This window comes from Nuphar pumila, chromosome 9 (assembly GCF_984573655.1).
Source record: "Nuphar pumila chromosome 9, dmNupPumi1.hap1.1, whole genome shotgun sequence".
In the NCBI taxonomy this organism is placed as follows: Eukaryota; Viridiplantae; Streptophyta; class Magnoliopsida; order Nymphaeales; family Nymphaeaceae; genus Nuphar; species Nuphar pumila.
In genome coordinates this window covers 94,925,316-94,945,328 of record NC_143257.1, presented here as the reverse complement: position 1 = coordinate 94,945,328, position 20,013 = coordinate 94,925,316, and the positions used below count along the sequence as shown (strand labels likewise).

At 37.0% G+C, this 20,013-nt stretch overlaps 1 protein-coding gene across 1 annotated transcript; it reads right to left on the bottom strand.

Moving 5' to 3' along the window:
* Nucleotides 1-16,777: 16,777 nt before the first annotated feature.
* LOC149828719 (profilin) lies at nucleotides 16,778-19,745 on the bottom strand. The gene is made up of 3 exons (XM_090017694.1): nucleotides 19,500-19,745; nucleotides 18,539-18,676; nucleotides 16,778-17,176 (listed from the first exon to the last, which is right to left on the bottom strand). The coding sequence occupies exons 1-3, from the start codon at nucleotides 19,620-19,622 to the stop codon at nucleotides 17,042-17,044; spliced, it is 396 nt and encodes a 131-aa protein (XP_089873820.1). The 5' UTR covers nucleotides 19,623-19,745; the 3' UTR covers nucleotides 16,778-17,041.
* Between the last annotated feature and the right edge of the window lie 268 nt (nucleotides 19,746-20,013).

Sequence of the window (20,013 nt, the reverse complement as noted above, 5' to 3'; positions counted from 1 at the left end):
TCGGGTCCACCAACATCCAATTTCCAATTTCGACCTTTAGGTCACCCAATTTCCAATTTCCCTATTTCGACCTTCGGGTCACTCGATTTCTAATTCCCAATTTTGACCCTCGAGTCAACCAATTCCAAATTTTGACCGCCAGGTCAGCCAGTTTTAAACCTTTAGGTTATCAATTTTATCTTAATCATTCTGACCCATGGGCCACGTTTGCCAATCATGGTCATGCATGATTTGACCTTTGCGTCAGATTCATTCTGTCAATTGGCTCAAAATCCAATTTCAATCTTTTTCTCTTGCGAGAGACCCTTTTTATAGGGAGAGTTCGAGGGAGCTCGTTCTTTTCGCATGCTATCACTCTTTGTTCACTTAGCTTCTTTTTAGGGAGAGTTGAAGGGACTCGTGTCTTTGTAAACCGTTTGCAAAATAATCTTCCAACTTCACACAAGGAACCCTTTTTTATAGGGAGAGACTTGACGGAGACTCACTTTCCTTGTGCCCCCCCCCCCCCCCCCCAATCTTCATACTAGGTCATTTTGTCATGAAGGTCCCTCTTTTCAGGGAGAGTGTGATGGACTTGCTCCTTCATGACCCAATTATCGACCTCACTTTTGTCGGCCCCCTTTCCATAAGAGAAGCCTAACGTTAGGGAGCTTTGACAAAAGCTTAATTTCTCGTCGAAAGTCATTTTGAAAACACCTCATCTTCAAGGAAGAGAGGAGTATTTTCTATTTTTCATTCTAAGTCTTCTTGTTTGGGGAAAGGAGAAGAGAATTTTGTCACAGAGGCGTTAAGTCAGACTTCAGATGCTCGCTTTCACCAAGGATTCCAGGAACATTTTGTCAATTTGTCGTCAAACCTTTGTTGATTCCAAAATCTTTGTTGCACCAATTTTTACCTCAAACTACATTCAGCATTACTTCTAAAAAGGGTGAAGCTTTTGCGAAAAAAATATTCAAAATTCAAATTCTTTGTATTGGCCAACCAAAGGGATAAAGAATAAATCCTCGATATGAACAGCAAAGAAAATTAATATTGTCGCAAAGTCGTAAGTGATTGATATTGATCGTAGCTATGGCACATCTTTAAAGACCATTATTGTAAAAATGAGGAAATGAAAACAACCTAAGTGATAAAAAAAAGTTCACTTAATCCATATCTCCTCAGTCATTTAAGTTGTAATTAAATATCTGCAAAAGGGATCTCTCAATCATTAGCAAGTTGAAGACTGGTGGATGAGTTAGATCCTCGGGGCCAAAGAAGATTTGGATCATCTCCAAGATGAAGGGGTTTGTGACGGATCCTTCCAAGGAAAGTTCAGAACACCGTCAAGTTGAAGGCGGATGCGATAAACCTTCCGACAATCCCTAAAAGATATTTGATTTTCGCTATCCTCAAGAAACTTTCGATCAATGAGCCAATACCATCAATATATGTTTTGAAACAAAGAAAGCTCGAAACATCTTCAAGTTGAAGGAGTTTTTGACGTACCCTTCCCAAAATGAAGAATGATGTAGTAAACTTCTCCTCAAAAACCCAAGAGATCTCAAAAAATTATCATGAGAAAGCCCCAAGATATCAAACTGCCAATTTTTCCATGAATTTTCTTTGATTTTGTGAAATTCTATTATCAATATTCTTTCATCATTTGTTTTCACAATGTTAATTCTTTCTTTCCTGTTCATATCAAGGAAATTGATAGCTTCCTTGAAGAAAGCCAATCGCAAGCAATTTGAATTTGAATCTTGATTCTACGAAGTTAACCCGATTGGAGGTAATACTTTAGGTAGAAAAGGGGAAATATTTTCGCACCAATGTGCATCATTTTCAATTATTTTGAATCAACAATAATTTTCAACATTTTGACAACATTTTCTAGCTATCTCGGCAGGAAGTGAAAACTCGATGTTTGGTCTGACACATTCTGACACCATTTTCATCCTTCTTTAGGACTTGATTACAAGAGTTTTTATGATTCCTTCCCTTCCTTTGGTATAATCTAAGCGCCTGGGCTCTCAGATTCGCACACTTCCCTATGGCCCCGCTATCCTGCCATAGATAGTCTCATTCTGGTTCGAGGTCAAACCAACAATCATTCTCTAGCAAAAGGCCACCAATTTCAAAAGCTGATTTAGTCTCAGCAATGAGACGCCCAAGATCAATCTCTTTTCAAGCTTTAGGGACCCCCCATTTTCTTCCTTTTACAAAAACCCCTATCTGATTTATTGTGCAAAATCCAAAAGTTTCATCATGGTCTCTTCTTGCGAAGATTTCATTCATTACTCGATCAGGTTAAGGGTTTAAACTTGAGCCTCATTTTGATGGGGTATTTCATTACCCGATCAGGTTAAGGGTTTAAACTTGAGCCTCATTTTGATGGGGTATTTCATTACCCGATCAGGTTAAGGGTTAAACCTAAGCTTCGTTCCATACGAGGTATTTTTGTCCCATCTAGGTTAAGGGCAAAACCTGAACTTCACTCCCATGGAGTGAATCTTTCTTCTTCATTCTCCATTCCATAACTACCATCTTCATCAGGGCCAATTTCCTCATACCCAGTCAGATCCTTCTTACTAGGGCAATTTTTTTATATATAGCCCAAATTTGGTGTGTTTTTCTTTGCCACTAAGCTCGGCTTTCAACCGGCTTAGTAGCAAAGAGGGGCATCTGTAAACACCTCAAATTTTTACTCACCTCCTCAGCACTTCCACACAGTTATCGCAATTGGTCTTCCGAGATCTTCAGAGAGCAAAATGGTCAATTTTTGAGCTGGGACCATGCAGAAGTACAAATTTCATTTACAATTCTCAAAATTTTCATATTCTGGCTCAAATCTTCACCCCCAGTCATAGATTTCCAAATTCTTACTCATATCAGAGACTGGAATCTCCAATTCCAGGTTCATAATCGAATTTCCTGAAACATGTCAGTGCATGTCATCACACAACATTTCATATCACTTCGCTGCACAACATGTTGTTTCGAGGTCCAGAACTCATGGTTTTAAAATTTTCAATCCAGATTCGAATTTCAAACTCTTTTGAAATCAATTTCCAACCCCTGGATCTTCAAAATTGTCATCTTTTCCCATTTTAACCCCGAGGACTTTGAATTTCAAAATGTTTTCTCAGAAAAACAATCTGGATACTTTTCAAAATTGATTTTTTTTTAAAAATGGACTGGCTCTACCTAGAGAATGGGATGAAGCTCTGAATTTTCATTTCAAATTTTGCAAAAGGACTTTGAATTTCATAAAATCTCTTTATTTCACCCCCTTTATCAGCAATTTCAAAATCATTTTTACAAATATGCCCTGAGGGACCACTTTCTTCCAAAATTTTCCATAATTAGGTCAAGTATTCTTTACAATTGCCAATTAGTATAGGTTTTATAAAAATTCCAAAAAGAGGTTTTAAATTTTACTTTTTACTTTTTAGTCTTCAAATTCAATTTTTAACCAATAAAGGACTGGATGTGGGCCCACTCTGAGGTGACACCACCTTAGCTCCTCTTTAGAATTAGGTCTTTGTTTTAACTTTTTAAAAAACCTAAAATTGAGGAGCCGTCCACTCTGAGGTGGCATTCTTCCAAAAATACCCTTTTTATTTTTGTTTCTTATTATTCTAAAAAGCAATGTGGGCCCACCCCGAGGTGGCACCACATTTGCTTTTTCTCACAAATAGGTAACTTTTAAATTGAATTTTGAAAAAGCCTAGAAAATAGAGGTGTCCCACCTTGAGGTGGCGCCACCTAAAAAAATAAAAATAAATTTTCTCATCTTGTTTTTTTCAAAAATAAAACGTGGCCCCACCCTGAAGTGGCGCCACATCTGAAGCTCCCCTAAAAGTAGCCTGCTTTAGTTAAACTTTAGGAAAAGTAAATGAAAATTTTTCAAAAGTTCAAATTTGTTCCCTCTGAGGTGGCGCCTCTCCAGAGTTTCCCTTTTATTTCTTTTTGTTTTCATTTTATCAATAAACAAATGTGGGCCTCACCATGAGGTGGTGCCACATTTGCGGCCTCTTTAGAAAAGGCAAAACAAAATTTCAAAAAAAAATGAAAGAGCCAAAAACACCCTCTATTGCTTTTCCTAAAAAATAGCTTTCACCCTAGCTCCTCCTAACTTTCAGCCACCTTTTTTTTAAACCCCCCCTAGCTGAACCTTCTATCCATCCATCCAGCATGTTGGAGCTCTCATTTTTCTTCCCCCTAGATCTCTCTCAACACCCGCCCCCTTTTGGTTCTCCACCTCTTTCTCTCTCCTACCACACACCCCCTTCTAGCTTCCTCCTTCTCCCTTCCACCTTCCAGAAAGTCATCAAAGAGCAGTCAAACCACCAAGGAGCAGCCAAGCATTGCAGAATCGACCTCCATCCTTCTTCCTTCAACCTAGCATCTGAGTGGTAGCCGAGCACCAAGGATTGACCTCCACCGCCATTGCCAATTCCAAGGTAAGGTCTATATCGGATTCACCTTTTCTCGTTTTGCATTTTGGCATTCAAAATCCTTCATTCTACATATGATTAACATGAAATTCTATGTAAACTAGCTTTGAGATGGATTCACACTGTTTTGAGAGGTAATGTACCTATATTAGCCCAACAAGAGGATTTGTCCGGTCGATGGACTGACTCTCTCTTATGGATGGCTAACATTAACAAAGAACCTGTGCCTCCTTGAATCATTTGCATCATATCATCATTAATACACATGCCTCATGTTATATATATATATATATATATATATTTTATTTAATAGCATTTTTCGTGATTTAGTTTGCATGTCATTTGTTTCTGTTTCATTTCTGTAGAGTTTTGATTTTAGCAGTCAGTCCACTCGTTATTTCATGTTCTTATTTTCTTCAAAAAATCACAAAAAAGTCATGTAGTATGAGTATGGTCATTCCTGATATCCTGCAAAAATTTCAGAATCATTTGAAATTGTTTGCTTTATTCATAGTTCAAAATGCTCGGAAAATGCTAAGTGTGTCGGGTCCCGGATTGTAAATTCTAGATCTCCCTCATGGGAGATCCGATTATTGATCCAAAAAATGAAGCTTTCTTGGAATTCAGTGTAGTATTTGATGTGATTTTATTCGATGTTTTTAAAAAGTTTTACTATCTATCAAAAATTGAAAGGCAGGGGCCACGTGTCAGAGCCTGATACGAGTCCCTGGAGCTCTGGATCAACTTAAGTCGATCATAGTTCTTAGTCTGTGACTCTAAAGCAGAGGCTATAAAAGAGGAAGTTCATATAAGGGGTGTCTACTATTTGAGGTTAAATTTTCATAATTTTTAGAATAGAGTTGATAGCTTTCCAGTAATTTTAGAATAATTCGATGGTTTCATTGTTCGTTCCTGTTCTTATGATTCATAAGTCAGTTGTCGTATTTAAATCTTCACTATCAGGGAGTCAAATGGTGAGTCTAAAAAAATGAAAATTGCTTATCTATGTAGCAGTAGTATCCTCTTAAATTTTCGGAAATTTTGGTAGCATCTTATTATTTTTTATCTGTTTTATGGAAAATCCTATTAAATCTATACATGTCAGAGTTGGACCAGTGCTACCGAAGTCATCGTAGATCAAATTCAGAGGCTATAAAAGTCAAAATTGCTTATTTTTATGTCTGCCAGCAGCCTGCAAAATCTCAAGAATTTCTGTGGTGAATTACTCTGCTATTTTGTTAAAGACCGCGTTTGATTTGCACCCACAGGCAAAATTTAGTTTAGTTTAGGTTTTTATTCAAAAGTTCATCTTAAAATAATGCCTTAAAACCTTCGGGTACTACTCCATTCTTGATGATGATATAATTTCCCATGTCAAATTTGGCAGGATTTTACATTTATTTGATGTCTGGTTTAGTTGTATCATCAAAACAGGGTTCTCGCAGGACCCTGATTCGCGCGAGACAAAAGTGAAATTCATATTTTTGGCAAAATTTTCAGAATAATTGCTGATTTTAGTACTTTATTATGTTTAGCAGCATAGCATCATGCTCCATCCTCAATTTCATCATCGTTTGAATTTCAAAACTCCCACATTTTATCAAAATTCCTTCAAAAACCCTAATTTCAAAGTCACAATCCTGTTATTAGGGGTATTTTGGTTATTTTGACCACAATTCTGAATTTCAAAATCTTTATTATCCTATTTTCTTGCACTTTCATTATTTCAAATCATATTCATATCAAGGAGGCATAAGATTGGGTTTATATCCAGATAAATCCGCTAATTTCTAGATATTATCGGAAAAATCTGGAAAAAACTACATGTCTATCCTAATCCAATTTCTAGCTTTGTAGGGATATTCAAAAGGAGGTGTTGAGTTTCTTGTTTTATTCCTTTTATTTTGGCGATGTAAATATAAAATGAAAATTTGGAATAAGAGTTATTTTTATACTTAGAATAGGATGCATAGCATATAGTTTACTTTCTGTAATATCCTGATATATGATTCATGCATCTTCTTGGAAAATCACTATGGATGAACACGAATTGCACGTGCACCAGCTCTTAGGGAGTTGATGAACTCGGTGGAGTCTGTATTTATGGCCATAGTCAGAATACGGATGAGACCTAGATTCATCATCTTTGTATTAGCCACATTGAGCTTACACTATTAGGATATTTTCAAAAGTCATAGCATATTTCACACTTTGCAAAATGTTTTAGAATTAAATAAGTTAAATTCCTAGTATATTTGCGATCATAGTCGTTAATATATAATGGATTTACCTTATTTCAATTCTAAGATGCACATTTTCAAGTGACTTTCTCAGAATTTCTCAAAATATCTTTCAAAAGTTGCATTCATTCATTTAAGCTAGCTTGCATCATGGAATTATGTGCATTTTGGTTTTCTCAAGAAAATCCTATTTTAAGAAAATCGATTTCTCAAAAGATACCTTGGAATTCCTTAAAATTTAAATTTTCTCAAAGATTTGATTCTCAAAAAGGATTTTCAGTGAATTTTCAAGATCCCCAAATTGATTTTCAAATTCTCAAAGCTAGTATTCTTAGAACTTCAATTTTCCTAAAGATTAGATTTTCCCTTGTTAAAAGGATTCCCCATGAATTTCCAACAATTTTTTAAAATCAAAATCGATTTTCAAAGTTGGATTCTCAAGAGGTGCTTTTCCTTAAAGTTGTTCGTTTTCCCATAGTTAGGGTTTCTCAAAACTCCTTCTATTTTCCAAGGATTTTCACTCACTTTCTGAATTCACACATGACTTTCTAAAATGTATTTTCCAAAATTAGAGAAGTCGATTTTCCTTAAGTCTTCAAAAGTTTTCTCAAGGTCATCAAAACCATTTCATCAGAATTTTCTCTAAGAAATTGATTCTCATCCTTTTCTGAAATATTTTTCTTTCATTTTCCAAGACATTTTCAGAAGCATACATCATATTTCCCAATATGCATTTTTACAAATTTTCATAGCACATGCCTGAATTCTTTGTGCATCTAGGATAGAACATCAATTTTGGTAATTAAGTTAAGCTAAGCACTCTTTGATCCTTGGTTCGATTACCCCTAGTAAAGGTGCCAGGAACGATCGGACCTCGTACCGGCAGGCAAGCCCCATCCTACAGATTTTCCCTCTATTTTCAAAATGGAGGCGAATATTTTCAAAATCATTTTCAAAATCATTTTCAAACTTTGGTCAAGTTTGACTCGCGGGATCTTTCCCCTCTCTCCCGCAGGGAAGGGAAAAATTTTGCAACGATAACACCCTCGTAAGCCTGTAATCCTGAGACTAAGATAGATTTGACCCTCTATTTAGAGAGTCAAGCCTCTTTTATTATGTAGAACCTGATAGTCAACCCTCTAAAAGAGGGAGTCGACTCTCATAGGGTTATAAACCCCTAGTTCACGGAGCGTCGACCCTTGTTGAATCTCATTTGCTTCTACATCAGAAGAGTCGACTCCCCTTCTGAACAAAACATACCTTCTGCATAACATGATTCAACCCTCTTGTATGCTCTGTGACACTTTGCCACCAGAGTTAACCCTTGCTTCCAGCAAAGTCGACTCTTGGGCACTCGAGTGAGGTCCCTTGTTATTTTTGGCTCGGGTAAGGGCGGTTAAGCCCAAGGTCTAATCGAATCAATCTGAGGAGAGGTCAGAAGACCTGGGTATGCCATGTTTTTAACATGTGATACATTGCTAAGTGCTTAGTGGTCCAAATGGAACTCAGTTCTCATTAATATGAATGAGTAAGCGAACATGAATGTATGATACGATGAATCATCAAGTATTGATTATGGTATGCATGTTATATTACTTGTTTGACATGTATGATATAATGCTTGCAACCATTTGAGGTATTCATACCTAACAGGCTATGAGTCTCACAGTTTATATTCTAACCTGTTTAGGTAAAGAATGATGATGGATGCGATGGGCAGAAGGAACATCGACTTGAATTAGTTTCTCCTTTTTGCTTTTCTGAAATTTTGTAGTCTGTCTATACAAACTTTTATATAAAACCTTTTTTTTTAAATGGATTGAGAATCCTTTGAAGGTTTTCAATCAAACACTTTGTTCAAAAAAGGAATGAAATGTAACCCGTCTGAGGTTTTGAACCCAAGTTGAAAAGGTTTTCAGTGTCAATTTTAAATATAATTTTTTTAAATTTTTGCATATATTTTCAAAAGTTAAAAATCTTGGGGCATTATAATTGGTATAAGAGCATCCATGTTGTTTTAAAAATGAGAATGGTTTAAGTCTCATCTTGCTTTTGACATCACTGTAAGTATATCCTAGCTTAAATTATGTGATGTTGTAAAACCTTATTCATGAAATTGAGAACCTAGAAAATGAAATACTAGCTAGTACATCACACTTGGTTTTGTTTAGATGGTTTAGTCAATGACATGTTGATTTGAATCATTAAAGTTGACTCATCGAATAAGTGGAGATCTGCCAAACGAGTGGGCAGATCAGTGAGGGTTCATCATGGAATTCCTCAACTGCTTGGTTGAAGTTATTTGGAACCAAGTTTGAAACCAGAGGGTGCCTGATGTACCCGTAGAGGAATGCCATAATCCAGGCGGGGTTACGTGTGAGAAGTTACTCAATTTGGATCCCCCAACATTCTTGAGAAAAGTCGATCTAGAACTGGTTGAGAACTAGATCAAAGAAATTGAACGAGCTTTTCGGGTATTGTTTGTGCCAGACAATAAGAAGACCGACTTTGACACATAGCAACTAAAGGGAGACGCTGGTGGGATATAGCTCGAAGAGTCCATTTTTTGAGAACTAAAATAATTCTATGGAAAGTATTTTGAGAAGCTTTTCTACGAAATTATTTTTTTGTGCATGCCTGAGACAAAAAGATGGTAAAATTCTTGGAGTTGTGCCAAGGAAGCATGAGTTTGGTGGACTACACCACCAAATTCCAAAACTTAGAGTGGTATTACCTGCATCTTTTTACTGACGACCAAGAAAGAGAAAATAAGTATATTTGAGGACTCAAGGAAGAACTCCTCTACTGAGTAATGACCAGCATGACTGTGACTTTCTCCTGTGTCATAGCAGCAGCAACTCTGTTGAGTGAAGAGTAGGATCGCTCAAAGAAAGGACAAATCTAGGAGAATAATGGTGGAAAGAATTCCACACCACCTGCCAAGAAATAGAAGCAGCACGAAGGTATTGGGCCTCAGATCGAGCAGGATCTATGGTGCCTAAAGTGCCACAAGCACCACTTTAGATATCCTTACCCTCAAGACACGAGTGCTTGTTTATACTGCAGAGAGGTGGGCCATGTTATCAATCAGTGCCCCCAAGAAGGCGGCAGATTGGCAAAAATAAAACGCTTGGGGAGTTCAGCCTCAACAACAGCCATAGCATGATAGACAGTTCGGATGAGGGTAACTTGGTATGAGATACTGTGATCGTTGCCAGTCCCACTGGTCTTGTTTTGTCTAAACTTAGTACAACCCAATTGTCTAAACATATGGACTAGAATGTGATGGCACAATAGATAAATTATATTAGGATACTGAGTTAGCACTTGTTTGAGGTTTTGGGATGCGGCCAGTTTTTGACAAAAGTTTTGGATGCGGAATTAGCACCCATTTTGATAAAAATTTGGATAAGGAGTTAGCACTCGTTGTGATAGAATACTGGATGGAGAGTTAGTACCCATTTTTTATAAAGTTTTGGGATGTGGAGTTAGTATCCATCTTTTATAAAGTTTTGGGATGCGGAGTTAGCACCCATTTTTATAAAGTTTTGGTTGCAGAGTTAGAACCCATTTTTTTATAAAGTTTTGGGATGCATTGCTTGCACCCATTTTTTATAAAGTTTTGATTGCAGAGTTAGCACCCATTTTTTATAAAGTTTTGAATGCAAAGTTTGCACCCATTTTTTATAAAGTTTTGAGATGCAGAGTTAGCATTTGTTTTTTATAAAGTTTTGGATTCAGAGTTAGCACCCATTTTTTATAAAGTTTTGGATATAGAGTTAGCATCCTTTTTTATAAAGTTTTGGATGCAGAGTTAGCACCTATTTTTGGTAAAATTTTAGATGAGGAGTTAGCACCCATTTGATAATAATTTTTGAAGACAAAATTAACGCTTCATTCATATTTGTTTTGAAGTAACTCTCGCAACATATTCCAATACTACCCATTGTTTTGACCTGACAGATGAAAATTTTGAGGATGAAATTTTTTTTAGAGGGGTAGGATGTAATAGCCATAAATTTTTATAAATAACTAAATAAGATTTTGAAGCATATTTTATTATTTTTAGTATATGGTTGAATTCATATCAAAATTTTATAAAAACTGGTCTTCATTTCATCAAAATCAAAGTTAAAATGGGTTTTGAGCACTCCCAACAAGTTCTTGGGGACATTTGACCAAAAAGGGTTAGACCCCTTGCTTGAAAATGACCCTCAAGGGTCTACCTTTTGTAAAGAGAGCCAACCCCCATTGGTATTTTGGTGTTGTAGGGCATAAGGGACCATGAGGGTCGACTTCCTGCCCAGAAGAGTCGACCCTCCTGTTTTTTGTGTGTGTATGTGTGTCGATTTGACACCTTACTGCCACCTCACCCCCTCCCTCACCATTTTTCTTAAACCTCTAGGGGTTTTGGGTTTTGATTATCATCATCACCCCCTACCTAGTGCACCACCCTACTCCAGCCACCACCACCCTCTCACCTAAACTCCATTTGCGTTCACACACCATCGTCTCTCCTCCTTATCTGGTTCAACCACTTCTTTTTGCCTATAAAAGGGGGCAAATGGCCTCTCATTTCATATCCATCTCCCTCTCTTATTTGGTGGTTTTGAAGACCCCTTACTCACTCTCTTTGGTTCTGTGTTCACGACAGCTATAAAGCTCACCTTTTCTTTTGCTCTCTTCTTAGTTAGGAACTGGTGGGAGGAGGTTCGCCCTCCCACTTCCTATTTCTCTCGATTTAGAGGTTGCTGAAGGTCTTGTTGCAAAGCCACGATGTTTCATTGTTGTGTCCTATCTTTTTCTTTGTTTCCTTCATAGTTTCTAAGATAGGGGTAATACGAGAAACCCATGCACGTTGCTTACGTTATTTCATGTAAGGTTTTTTTGTAGTTTTGCATATATGGGTGATACACATGAACTATTTCGAAGTTTTTATAAAAACATATGGTTTTCTTTTGCTTAAATGCTATAAGTCAGGACTGTCAATTGTCAGCCGAAGAACACCATGAAAAGAACATGTCTTCGGACACGAAAGCATCGTCGAAACATAGCTTTTCAAGTTCTGCAGTCACAAGAGTCTACCCCTATTAATTTAGGCCATAGGGAAGGCCCGAGGGTCGACCCATGTGAATGGGAGTCAACCCCTCGTAAGCCTATAATCCTGAGACTGAGAGAGAGTCAACCCCCTTTCATTATGCAAAACCTGAGAGTCTACCCTCTGAAAGAGGGAGTTGCCCATCATGGGGTTATAAACCCATGATTCACATAGAGTCGACCCTTTGTTTTGAGGAGTCGACCCTTGTTGAATCTCATGTGCGTCTATATCAGAAGAGTCGACTCCTAGATTTGGAGAGTCGACCCTTTTTAACAGAACATACCTTCTGCATCAGAAGAGTCAGCCCTCTACACATAGAGAGTCGACCCTTTGTATGCTATGTGACTCTTTGCCACTGAAGTTGACCCCTGCTTCCAGCAAAGTCAACTTTTGGGAACTCGACTGAGGTTCCTTGTTATTTTTAGCTCGGGTAAGGGCGATTAAGCCCACGGTTCAATCAAATCAACTCGAGGAGAGGTCAGAAGACCTGGGTATGCCATGTTTTTTATGTGTGATGCACTGCTAAGTGCTTAGTGGTCCAAATGGGACCCGGTTCTTGTTAATATGCATGAGTAAGCGAACATGCATGTATGATACGATGAAGCATCAAGTATTGATTACGGTCTGCATGTTATATTACTTGTTTGACATGTATAATACAATGCTTGCAACCGTTTGAGGTATTCATACCTACCAGATTGTGAGTCTAACAATTTGTATTCTAACCTGTTTAGGTGAAGAATGATGCTAAATGTGATGGGCGGAAAGGACAATGACCTGAACTAGTTTCTCCTTTTTTTCCTGAAATTTTGTAGTCTTTTTATACAAACTTTCATACTACACCTTTTTTGTAAATGGATTGAGAATCCTTTGAAGGTTTTCAATCAAACACTTTAAAAAAAATGTAAACTTTTTTGAGGTTTTGAACTTGAGTTTTTAAAGGTTTTTGCTGTTAATTTTAAATATAAAGAAAAGTTCCTAATTTTTGCGTATATTTCCAAAGGTTAAAAATCTCAGTGCATTAGAGTTGATCTAGTGCTTGAGGCAGTCGGGCAGACAGTCAAAGGATAAATTTTATAAACTTCTCGTACATTACCCCCTCTGATGATGGCTCATCCTTGCGGGTGTAGCATGTTCCCACTGGGCATATACTTGGCTCCTAAGGGCTATGGCCATGGTGTTGAGGGTATCCATGATGAATCCCCTTTGTTCTACCCATTTGTTGGGCGATTCGCCATTAGTTCGTTGAGTCATCATTTATTCGCATAAGCAGTTTGCAATCAAAAGATGACCAAGTCAGGTTACGACATGGCAATCAAGATATAGGAAGAAAATAATTTTACTTTATGCATTCTTATGCATTACACGATTAGTTTAGTTCATATCTTGCATCTGAAAAATAAAAAGAAAGAAAAATGCAGATTTTGTTTTGATAGTTTAATCGTTTTCTTGATTCAAGCATTGAAACATCTAGATTTAGGTAGATCGTTAGTGTTAGTCTAAGTTTTTATATTTTTGTTTTCTTGAATCTTGATTAGCTTAGGATTAGATTTAGTTAGAATACTATGCAACACAGTTTTTTATTCGTTATCACTTTAGATCATATAAACAAAATATTTGTTTATTAGCCGAGTATTGTGTTTATCATTTTTTTTTTGTGAAATCCGATTTTGATGCCAAGCAATATGCTATTTGTTTTCAGCAACGTGTTGGTATTTTAGTTTATTAGTCAGTTTGCATATAGCGCTTTTAATTGCTTTGTCTTTACTAGTCAATTTTTTTAGTCGGCTTGCTTATTGCACGGTGTTTTGTTTTAAATATTTTCAGTTGTTGGTTTCATTAGGATTACTCAGCAAGTAGTTGTTTTAGTTATTGCATTAGATTTGATAGCATTAGACGATATTTGTTTGGGTTGCTTATTTTGAATAGTTTGTTAAACATTAGCCAATTTCCATCTTTTCCAAATTCTTGGTTTGCTTAGTGGTTAACTGTTACGTATTGTATTTGGTTGTAGCTTAGGACAGTTAAGTACTTTAGTTAGTTTAAAGTATATTGAATTCGTGTTAGTTGATTTTAGAATTATTAAGTTTTAGCTATCATACATAGGTAGTTAAAAGTAGAGTAGCCGATTTATATTTTATCATTGCATTTGATTTTTTTTAGCATAGCTAGGTTAAATTTATATTTCTGTTTTAGTTATCAGTTTGCATTCATAAATTGTACAACAGAGAATTCATGTGAAGTTAGTTTATTTTGTCATCCATTAGTTAGTTATTTTTTTTATCTTGAATCTAGTTTAATACTTAGTTTTAGTGAACTCGGGTTAGCCGGTTAGCATAGTCCATTGGCAGATTTTCTTTCTTAGTTCTTATTAATTTTTTTTATCAATTTGTTAATATTAGAGTAAACTCATTAAGTGGTTTGTTAGGTTCAGCTGATTGCTTTCTTAATCTTTAGAATTAATCAGTTCTTGATTTCTTGGTTTCTTTAGTTTTTTTAGAAATTAGTTCTTGAATTATGGTTAGTTAGGTTGTTTTGCTATTATGTCTTTTAGTGATAGCCTGTTATTAGTTTGTTTATAGTTAGTTCATGTTATTAGTTTAGTTCATGTTAATTAGTTCAGATTTTTGTGATTTTTTTTTATATTTACTTTTGTATTTCTCATAGATTTCTTTTTCTGCTATGTGTCTTATTTTTGTTTCTTGAAGGGAAGCATTTGGACGTATGGTGAAGCCCTTTTAGTACCCTCAGAGCTCACCTCAGGCCCTCAGAAGAGCCCTCATGGAGCCCTCAGAGAGCAAAAGAAAACATGCATTACATGTTCCATTAAAGGAAACACAAGGGGACAAGAAGACTCAAACACTGAAGACTTTTTCTCTTGTTTTTATATTAGGATTTCCTTTATTTTAATTCATTTGGGTTTGTAATAAGGCACTTTAATTATTTGTTTAAAACTTCTGTAGGAGCAACACTCTATTGTTTAATGAGTTAATAAATATTTTTTTTCAAGGAAATAAAGCGTAGAGTAGATTGTGTGTTTGATTCCGTTCCCTGAGATCGACCTAGACTCCACCACTCGTGCAAGCTGGTTTTTATATTTTTGGTGTCGGGGTTTCACTTGATTTTCATTAAAAATATTGTTTTAAAAATCGTTTTTATAAAACTCACACCAGTCGAAGCTCGGGTCTGGTACGAAATTTCACAAACCATACCTAACTTCATATATTAATTGGACCCTTTGAGTCTGACCCGAATTCTAATTGAACCTCCTTGTTTATCACCAAACCTTGACCTTATAGGGTTTGGTACGGGTTGAGTCTGGATCAAAGACAACCCATTGACACCCCTAAGTGCAACGGCTGGTATATGAACCATAACACTTGCAGTTCATCTCAACTCAGCTTGGTAGTAAGCTCATCAAATAAGTTTGACTTAAGCTTGACAAGCCTATTTTACAATCACATCATACTTGAGGAGTCAAACATGAACCAGGGCTTCACAGATTTAACCCAGTTCACGTAGGTTCATAAAACACACACACACAGCATATAACAAATTGGTTGCTAGTAGGGCTGAGAAACGAGATGCATTGTTCGTGGCTTGGCAATTGTTCAGCTTATAAAGAGCTTGTTTGAATTCATTAAGGACATGTTTGGGAGCCTTGAATCAAGAGTTTGTATTGTAGTTTCTGCCATGCTCCAATACTCTCTTGCTGTTTGGGAGCAGTGGCGTTGCTGAAAGTATGCATTGGAACTGGTCCCAACATCACATTTCAACACCTTTCACCAGAAGATATTTTTGGCAACTCAATCTCTCACATTGGCAAAACCATATTTGGGCAACACTGAAACCATGTTTTCATCCCATTGCAAGGCATCAAAACATTAGCCTATGCTTGGCAAGGCGAATATGTACGAGTGTTCAGCTTGCTTAGCTCGCACAAGGTTATCAACTAGCAACTAATGAGTTATATATATATATATATATATAGCAAGTGGTAAACGCACTCACAGTGAGCATCCAAAACATGGGCAAATGAGCAAAATGCCTTTAGCAACGTTTCTGCTAAAAACCTTTTATTTAATACCAGGCAGGTCCCCGCAGGGGTTTTTAGCGGCGTTTTGCAATGCCACTAAAGCCCTTTTGTCATTTTTTGCACCCTGAACGGCCACGGGCGTGCAATGGACGGTAAGCAGGTGCGTTTTCTTTAGGCAGCTATGGATTAAGTAACTACCACTTTTCATATGTATTATATTATATTATATCAGTGGTTGAAGTGTTTGGTTTGCAACAAGTTTAGAATCTTATTGCCAACTTTGAAACAATGTAATTATTTTATAAATGAGCAAGGTCAGAATCCAACTTCTATTATTTTTAATTTAATAAAAAGAACTTTTTTTTCAAACGAGCCAGCTTGAGCATGATCATTGAATTTGGGCATGCAATGAATTCAAGCACGAGCCTGGCTCGGCTTGCCACAAGAATAAGCCAATCTTGAACACCCTTCATTCGGTTAGTTTGGCTAGTTTGGCCGTCCTAGTTGCTAGGCATGGCATTTATACTAATACAAAGAAGTCGGAAGTTTAAATACTGTAGTTCCTCCTGAAAAATATTTTATTCATTCAAGCCTGAGCTCATCTTTCCAGACAAATATTTTATTCATTCAAGCCTGAGCTCATCTTTTGTCTATGTTTATATAGTTATTCAAATGAGCTGGCCCAGTCTCAACTCAAAGCTCGCGGCAAGGCGAGCTCAAACTGACACTGATCCAAAATAAGGCAACCTGAGATCAGACAAAGTGCAGCTCCTAAAGACATGTATAACATGCAAGTGTAAAAAGTTCTCTCATAGTACCAAAGAAAGAAATGAATGCCTCTGTAGCAAATGCTAAGTATTCTTACGCAATATTGATAGAGCAAGTGTAAGGTCACAAAACCCTTGAGTCTTTGAAAGCAACAAAACCTTTGAAAACTGAGAGAAACCCAGCAACAAGAACGGTAGAAACAAGCAACTCTGCTTACAGGTTTCTCTAAATCTGAAGTCTAAAACAATAAAAGGAATCCATACGCTTCAGAAAACATAAAAAATACTAGCCACCAACAAATACTTTTGTTCGCATAAGGTTTCCTTGAAAACCTTATAGTTATTTGAAAGCAACACCTCGAAGATCAATGCTGTTCATGGCTAACAGAAGGAACACATAAGCTGATTCAGAAAATCACAGCCCACACGAGCAAAATATAAATGAATATGCAGTGGAAGATCTAGAGGCCCTGGTCATAAAGGTAATCACCAAGCCTCTCAACAACCATGTTACACTGCCCTGGTGTCATTGGCTCCTCATAGATTCCGATGATCAAGGCTTGGTTGGTTTTCTTGACTGTGATCCCACCAGAACCCTGTTTTCAACCAAGCAACAATGTCATGATAAAATAGAAGGTTTCACAACAAATTACAAAGAAATGGACCAAATAAATACTATTGGACTGTCGCTTGCTTCTGGAATCAACTCAAACTATTGAACAAAAGTTGCATAATCAAATGAACCAAGTAAAATGAAATGGGGGAGATAACTAGAGAACCCGAATAACTAGAGCAATGGTTGAAACATAAAGAATAACCAAAGCAATATACGCCATGAAGAGAATAAGAATGAAGACAAAGAAAAAGATGCCTTGAATAGCTACAAGAGACAAAAGCAATGACATTTCTTCACGTCTATTATGATTTATGAGAAGGCTGACTTCCAAAATGAATTGCAAATTCTGCCAAATTAAAGACCAAAGCCAACAAAGGTTCAATATCTTAATGCATTTTCCAGTTTCAGGGTATAATGTCTGATTCCCTAGTCACCTCCAATTGATTTTGTCATTTCAAGTTATAATGTTTGATTCCCTAGCTCACGCGTACAGCTAAACACAAATAAAACACTTTTTTTGAAAAACATGATGAAGAAAAATAAAGAAAATAATTGTATTCGTTAACCACTTAACGTCTAGAGGAATTGATATTTATTTACTTTTTAAAAAAATACAGAAAATAATTGGATCTCTAACAAAGATGGCAAGTTTCTAGATCATTTAATAGTAATCTTTCCACAGCCTTTAAACCTTTCCCTGTGTGCATGTTTAAGTGCATGTGTATATGACAAGAGATGGTGGGCAGGGTGGTGGTCAAAGAGCCAAGTGATAAGGAAAATTTTGAAATAGTACTTGGGCCACTGAGTTTCTTCAACTACAATGGGTGCACTAAGATATAACATCAAAACTTGTTTGATTGTTCGAATTTCTGAGTTGTACAGAGATTTCTTTAAAAATTTCTAACCTGGACTAATACAAATAGACCAAAAATGCAAACTCTGAAACATCAATGATGAAATTTCCCAAACATCATTCCAAAAGCAATAAGCTTTTTTTTTTCTTTGCAAGCAATGAGAAGGCAAAGCTTGTCTGGCAATTAAGCTGGCAGGAGAAAACAAGCCACCCCAAGATCATTGATAGGTCAAAAGATGAGCAAACTAAATCCACGAGTATCTATTCCACCAGCAGACTTTCTAAGTTGATGCAATACAGATAGATCAAGAACACAAACTTTCATATATCAAAGAAAGAATCTTATGGAACATCGCCATATTCATGATTATCTACATTGATATGCTCTAGAATCTCCATCACTAAATTGTTTATTTGCGCGCAAACCAAAGAACCAATTAATTAGAGCAAAAAACATTAAGATAACAGATAGGACTGTAGGATCATCACCTTCTTCCCTCGGATGACAGCACCAGGCTCACCCTGAATGACCATATACTTTGCCGAACCAAGGTACAACCCAGTTGGTGCAAGCGATCCCGGCTCCTCAAAGTCACGTATAATTGCAGTTATCTCTTCAGTTTTAAACTACAGATCAAAACATCGATCCAAAAAATAGATCATCCAATCTGAAATCTCATGGATGCACAATCCAACCAAGCATTATTCAAAAAAAAATAAGATACCATTTGGGATCCATGGCATGATCATACAATAGAAATATCAAATAGGAACATGAACCTATCATCATCATTATTCATCATGATCATCAAACCTTATCCCAACTGCAAGAGGTTCGATTCACGAGTCCTTTTTCACCATTCCTTCCTACCTAGAGCAAGAGCTTTTGCTTAATGCAAATAGGACCCCACCATGCAAATATAAATTCCATTATTTTGTGTTCAATAAAATCATTTGGTAACCAATGTGGCATAAGTAAAATTGTGAAGGTGATGAACTCGATCACAAAAGTTTAGCAGTCGAAACGATCAAAATACGGCATCGCAGCGCCATAACACCAAATGCATGCACTTCCGTAACGATCTTCTAACACAAAAATATAAAATCCTAATTCCGAATCACATCAAAACAATCCCAAATGACCCAAAATTCGAGACAACCATCAGCGTAGAGATAAAAAAAATCTCGATTTGATTCAGATATCATACAAGAAATGAACGAGACAATGAAAATAATAACCCAAATACGTGATAATCGAATCATTTCGATTCAAATAAATCACGAATTTCGATAGATCATACGATATCCAGATCTAATAAATCGCCGGATCATCAAAATTACGAAACGTGTACGCGCAAAATCGATGAGGAATCGACCGAAAGGAGCGTCGAACCCCGATGGGATCGAGAAATCGGAGAAACAAACAAACATGATCGAAAAAACGGGAAACCTGAGGGAAGTTTGCACTCTGAGCCCAGACGCTCCCGTCCTGGCCGAGGATGGCGGCCGCGGTGAGATGCTGGCCGTCGGTCTCGCACATCAGATGATCGTCGACGTACGATTGCCACGACATCTCTGCAACTCTAGGTTTCTCTCTCTCTCTAGGAACCTCTTTCTCTCTCTAGAAATGGCTCTCTCCCTCCTTCCTGCTCCTCTCTGCCTTTCGTGACTACGCAACTCGGACCCAAACCGTGCATTTAATCAGATTTAAGGAATGCCGCTCACGTCCACCCATGAATTTAGGGCCCACAAGGAGAAAGTTTCCTCCGTTAAATCTTGAGTTCCTAAAATACCCCAGACTTTACAATCAATACCGTTTCAAAACGTATCGGAGGTCCAAATGACCCGATTAGTGTTCGGTTTAGTTATGGACATGGGCAAGAATTTAGTTTTAGAATAAATGGATCGGGCTTGTTATCCGAGGCCTGGATGTCTTACAGGCCACAGACGGGTTGGATATGGGC